The 6,000-nt window shown below is 32.3% G+C and overlaps 2 protein-coding genes and 1 non-coding gene across 3 annotated transcripts; 2 read left to right on the plus strand and 1 right to left on the minus strand.

The window, feature by feature from the left end:
- The first annotated feature begins 1,524 nt into the window (after nt 1-1,524).
- On the plus strand, nt 1,525-2,078 carry LOC133690304 (uncharacterized). Its single transcript, XM_062110546.1, has 2 exons — nt 1,525-1,687; nt 1,783-2,078. Exons 1-2 carry the CDS (start codon nt 1,592-1,594, stop codon nt 1,888-1,890), a joined length of 204 nt encoding a protein of 67 aa, XP_061966530.1. The 5' UTR covers nt 1,525-1,591; the 3' UTR covers nt 1,891-2,078.
- Nucleotides 2,079-3,116: 1,038 nt separating this feature from the next.
- LOC133690419 (U6 spliceosomal RNA) lies at nt 3,117-3,224 on the plus strand. The gene has a single exon (XR_009841450.1). It is a non-coding gene; the product is annotated as a U6 spliceosomal RNA (small nuclear RNA).
- A 1,367-nt stretch (nt 3,225-4,591) lies between these two features.
- Nucleotides 4,592-5,215, minus strand: LOC133689489 (ethylene-responsive transcription factor ERF024-like). Its single transcript, XM_062109345.1, has one exon. It carries the CDS (start codon nt 5,213-5,215, stop codon nt 4,592-4,594), a length of 624 nt encoding a protein of 207 aa, XP_061965329.1.
- Nucleotides 5,216-6,000: the final 785 nt, after the last annotated feature.

Genomic DNA, 6,000 nt, shown 5'->3' on the forward strand with positions numbered 1-6,000 from the left:
TCTTGTATTTTTAAGTTAAAAAAATAACTTTTTATTCTGGAAAGTTGTTGGTGCGTTTTTATTACATGCCAGGAAGTGGTGGCATGTGCAACACTATCCGGTAGCCAAATCTGCTCTTCAGACATGTCTTTAGAAGCACCATCATATTTTCTTCCTAATGATTTGGCACGTGGTAGCAAATAATGAACAATTTATTACCAGTGATCATGTTTTTTATTTTTTATTTGCTCTCTTTTATAGAAAAAGTACATGTCTGTCCTTTTTTATTTTGGTTTTTTAATTTCAGTCTTTATATTTTTTATTGCCTATTCTCGTCCTTCTTTTTAATTTTTTTTTATGTTTTCAATTTATTCTTTAAATTAAAATTTGTCATATTTTTCTTCTTCAATTCGATCTTTATTTTTTATTCTTTTGATTTTTTTAGGTCTTTTTTTTTAAAAATTTATTTGTTTCCAATTTCATCATTTAATTAAAGTTTATGTTATTTGATTTCCAATTTAACCCTCATTCTATTAATTTCCTTTTCTTTTTGTTAAAGTTTTTACTTTTCAATTTAACCTTTAATTTATTTATATTTTTATGTCCTCTAATTTATTTTTTATTTTGATTTTCACCTTTATTCTTTTAATTATAATTTTTTATGTGATTTATTTTTTTTACAATTTTATTATTTGGTGCTTGGCGGTTTCTTTATTTGTGGTGCTTCTAATCTAATGACATGGGTAATGAGTTTGAAAAATTAATGTGGTTCAACGTTTTTTTTAATGATTTTATACATATGAACTTTATTTTATAAAAAAATATTTATTTTGAAATAACATTTATAATATGTTCAACCTTACATGATATTTTTTTCTTTTTTTTTATTCAATTAGTTTCATATGTGTTTAGTTCAATTATATTTTATTTATTTTAATAAATAAATTCAGTAAACACAAACATGTAAATGTCTCATTTTATAAAATAAAATATCTTGATGTACATCAATTTTTTAATTTTTTCAGATTCTCTTTTAATTATTCTTAATAATTTTTATTTATTTATTTACATAGTTAATTGCTGACTTATTTACCTTTTTGTCTACACTTTGAATTTTTTTATGTGAAAAATATATTGAAATAGCTTGCATAACCAAATTGTTTTTCTAAAAAAAATTATTACTCTCTGCGAAGTACATGTAAAATAGCCCAATTCATATCAAAAGTGTATATTTAAAATTATTTTCTTAAAAAAATTAATCTTAGTTGACGTTCCTAAATTGACCTAGAATATCTTTGACCATCAAATCTAAAAAGAAAGAAAAGGTGGGAAAAAAAGTGGCAAAGTTCATACACATAATATTCGGAATATGAGCTAGGGCATAATAAAGAGATTGGGCTGGGTGTTGGAAGACCCAGAACTAGATGGTTCTGAACTGGCTGAAATATTGGCCCATTCAACCTTGACCAATCAGTTCCTCTCATGGTCACGGCTTGAAAACATTATCTTCATAGATAGATGTTGACACCCCTTATCTGTTATCTGTTTAATTACTGTTAAAGAGTCAAGAACACCTCCCTTCTTGTATTAAAAAAAATAGGACTAGGAAAAAATGGATGCAGGGATGCAAGTAGCGCTTCCCATACTAGGAGTTGTAGCTGCTGCTGCTGCTACTTTCTATGTTGTAAGCTTTTCTGAGCTTCGAGAGGTATCTATCTCTTAACATCTTATCTCTTTTCTCTTCATAGACAGATGTTGTGTTTGTTTTTGTTAATGTTTTGTTTTTGTTTTTGAACATGTAAGAAATCATTTAGAGATCTGGAAGAGTCTGAGGATGGAGGGTTTGAGTCATCTCTAAGCTCAAGAAAAAGGAGAGCAAGAAGAAAGGCTGAGAAAGAAGCCAAGAAGTGAAAGGACAAAGAAAGTCTACATATGAATGATCTTCTGCTCACTTGCTTTTGTTAAACATTCTCATGGAGGTTGAGACTTGGTTTTCATATATATATTTCTTGGTAATTAGATCAGAAACTTGGTTTTGAATAGTTGTTGTAATTGAAATACCATCATAATCTTAGAACAAATCCAACAGTTTCAATTAATTAGCTCCTATTTTATCTTCTTAATATGTTCAATTAAAACAATTATACGGGGGTATTGATTTTCACAATCAAGATGTTAATCATGTGTTTGATAACATGTTACATAGTATATTTTTAAAAAATATTTTTTATTTAAAAATATATCAATTTTTTAATATTCTTGATATCAATATATTAAAATTATTTAAAAAAATTAAAAAAATATTAATTTGAAATGTTTTTTCAAAGCAAATACACTTTTAAAAAATATTCAAATATAAAAACCACCGCATTTCTGAACAATAAATAAATCAAATGAGATTTTAGAATAATTTTATATTATTTTTTAAGTATATAAAAAGTCTTTAAATTTAAAATTTGTGCCAGCTTATTACTGTGTTTTACTTAATTATGTGAGAATTTAAACAGTGAGTTTTAAAATGATTTTATATTATTTCCTGGTAAAAAACTAAAATGATCACCACCAAGTCAAAAGGGCAATCAGACCTTTTTTTACCACTGCTAGGCCTCCTACAAGGCCTACCCTTGGAGTTGGTAAAAAATAAACCATGGCAATCAAAATTTTCAAAGACAATTTCTGAACCTTTGTCCTAACAAAAGTATGCGAGAAGCAATTGCTAAAGACGAGAAAAAAAATATTTCTGTTCAACTAGGGCTTGCGAGTTTGCTTAGAAGCGAAAAGACCCTAGTTGAGTACTGGCATAAATTTATTTGGAGATCTATTCATATTCCCAAGCATAGTTTCATCACTTGGGTTAGCAATCTTCAACAGATTGTTTGCCATAGTAAGGCAAATCTACATGGGAAGAAGTATAAATGATGCCTGTCTTTTATGTGGAAAGCTAGTGAGGTCAGAGATGACCAGATAATTGTTCCCATGCTATACCTAGCTTTGTGGCAGGTTAAGCTCCTACTGGGTTTTGATGAAACGAAATATACAGTCATTCATCAAAAACATTCTAATTAAGCCATGCATGTCCATGCTGGGAACAAAAACCTCTCCAATCTCCATTACCGTTAGTTTTAGCTTTAGGGCTTATCTGAAAGATGAACGTAGACATCCGGTAGAATTGGAACGATATAGAGAAAATCAGCGTGGCCCTATGCAAGGATGACAGGCGCAAACCTGAAATTGTTATGTTTACTGTTTCTCCTAAATGATCTTTTCTCTTCCATCCTATCTATCGTTAAGGTAGTATTTGGTTAGCTAGGTTCAAGATAGGAAGAAGCATCTATCGAGAGGATAAAAACATGTTTAGTTGGAGGGACGAAGATGATTTCTAAAGCAATTTTAAAGTGAATTTATGCTATTAATTTCAAGACAAAAATGACAGGAAATATATCTTTTTTATCTCAACTATCTCTATTTTTTTCTTTCAAATTAACGCTACCTCAAGAACTTGAACCACAAGAGAGTTGTCCTGGTCCTAGTCTATATATCACCAGAAGAAAGCTTACCTTTGTACCAGCTTCCTTCTCTAATCCATGGGTGCTCATTTATAGCTTTTTTTCCCCTTTGGTAGATCACTCGTCGCATACTTGTACAGTACATTTGATAGAAACATTACTCAATTGGTGGTTCATTTTCTTACTCTCAAGGTGAAACTAAATTTGATCAAATGGGATGCTGACAGTGGTGGATACACTCAGACATTTATATAAACCATGCATTAGTAGGAGACAATTATCCATGGAAGCTGAAATGTCAGCGTCTACTCAGACAATACCCAACTTGTTGATAATGACACGTGAACCGATTGTACGGAGCTTCGATTCAAAAACAAAACAAATATTTCACCATATATACCGAGCATATGTCAACTGATCAGTAATCTATTTTTTTCCGAAAAGTTTTCAGTTTTTTTTTTAATAATTAAAAATATCATTTTGGATTTATTTGTAACTTAAGATTACGGATATGTAGAATTTATAAGTATGATTAAAATTAATGTGGTTTAAAAGCATAAAAGATATCAAATATATAGCCTCGATGTTATGGATGAGATTGCTGTCCAATATTATTTCGCAAACGTTTTATAATAATGTATAAAAAATAAAAAGAAATGTTATATCGCTATAAGAAGCTAGCATAGTAAATCAACTTCTTAATCATTCTTATTGACTAAAGCTGCCAACTTGCTAGCTTTTCTTTACCCACCACTGGAATGGTGTCTTCGCTTAATCTTTTGCTTTGAGAACTGAACAAAAACAATGAAAATTTGGCAAAGTTTATGATTGAAAGATAGTTCATGAACTCAACTCATCAAGCTGATCATGGAAAAAGGAAAAAAACTTCAATATAGGAATAAGAAAATCCAATAAAAAATTAATAATGGAAAAAACAAGCCACTCATGCTAACATATGCATATACCTTGCATCCGATCAGCTTCAGAAATTGGACACGAGATACCATGAATTATGATCTTTTACTCTCTTTTTTTTTTTTATTTATTTATCTTGGAGATTAGTTAATATAGTTTCTGATCATATTCATATAGAAAGATGCATGGATTCAAGGGAATTTCCAAAGGTTCTGGTCTCCAGTGCTGTCATAGGCTGTAGCATCATCACCTGCAATGTCCAAGCGAGGAGGGCTAAGAAGCATCGCTTCTGCCATGTTCACAAGAACATTAGGCATATCAAACATCAAATCCTCGTCAACAAACTGATCATTGACCATTGGCCTAATTTCCTGTTCCATTTGATTAGTATCCCCCATACTTGGAATCCCTAAAGCATCCTTTGCAGCACCTATAGCAGCAGCCGCAGAAGCTGCGGCAGCCTGAATATCACGCGGTGACGTGGAAGCAGGAACAGGCAGAGAAGCAGCTGAGTTTGGGAAATTAAGCTCTGCATCCTGGCCTTTAAGTGCAAGCGCTGCCACATCATACGCAACAGCAGCCATTTCAGGGTTAGGAAATGTGCCTAACCAGATTCTGTTAGGCTTCTTAGGCTCTCTAATCTCAGACACCCATTTTCCACTACTCCTACGCCGAACTCCACGGAAAACATGATGGTGGCCTGAAACTTTAGGTGCAATAGCCCCAGCAGCAGCAGCAGCAGAAGCAGAAGCAGTTCTGCTACTTCCACTGCTACTGTCAGCACTTGAGGCGTTGCTTTGTTGATAATATTGCATGGTTTTTCAATAAGATAATAGGTAAGGAATGACGCCGGAAAGATGGCTTCAAGTGTTCCATGAGAGAAGCCATTTATGGAGGATGCGATTCCAGATAGAATCTTAATTGAGATTGGATTTTTAAGTGCAAACCAGTTGTTGATGAACTGCTGTCTGTGAAGGGTTGGGGTGTATGCCAGTGTTTTTGTTGGATATCTTGGTTGGATTGCGGTTTCCGCAGCAAAACTGCATGACTAGCTTGTTTAACGTCAAGAATAGTGATGTTTTTGGACATCTTACATCACTTCTTAGGGTTTGATTTCCTTATCTGTAATATATATGGTGGGAAACAGTGGGTGAGTTGTAGTGCTGCCTGTTTCATTAAAAAGTACTTGACAAATATTTGTGCAGACAATTTAGCAGCAGTAAATTTGTGGGACTACTCGTGTACTACTGCTGCCTTTTTGTTAATATTTTAGGGCAGAAAAATAAATCATCAGTAGATGACAGCTTTATGGTCTGAGGATTACTTATGATATCTTAAACAGTGCTCTTAATGCTCTTGCCTTTTTGTGTTGAGCGAGACATCTCTTTTTACCATGTAGAGTTTCTAATGGGGTATTTTTGCTTAAACACCTCATTTTATCTATTCATCGTGACATGTCTAAACTGTATTATTTCGTCAATTCTGTATTATTTTGCTGCTAATTTTTCTTTTTAAAAAATCTTTCTAATGTATCAACTGAGCATAACCCAGGTACCATGAATTGATCTAACCGCGTATCCTGTACAGGAAATCTATGCCG

Source organism: Populus nigra, chromosome 3 (genome assembly GCF_951802175.1).
Source record: "Populus nigra chromosome 3, ddPopNigr1.1, whole genome shotgun sequence".
In the NCBI taxonomy this organism is placed as follows: Eukaryota; Viridiplantae; Streptophyta; class Magnoliopsida; order Malpighiales; family Salicaceae; genus Populus; species Populus nigra.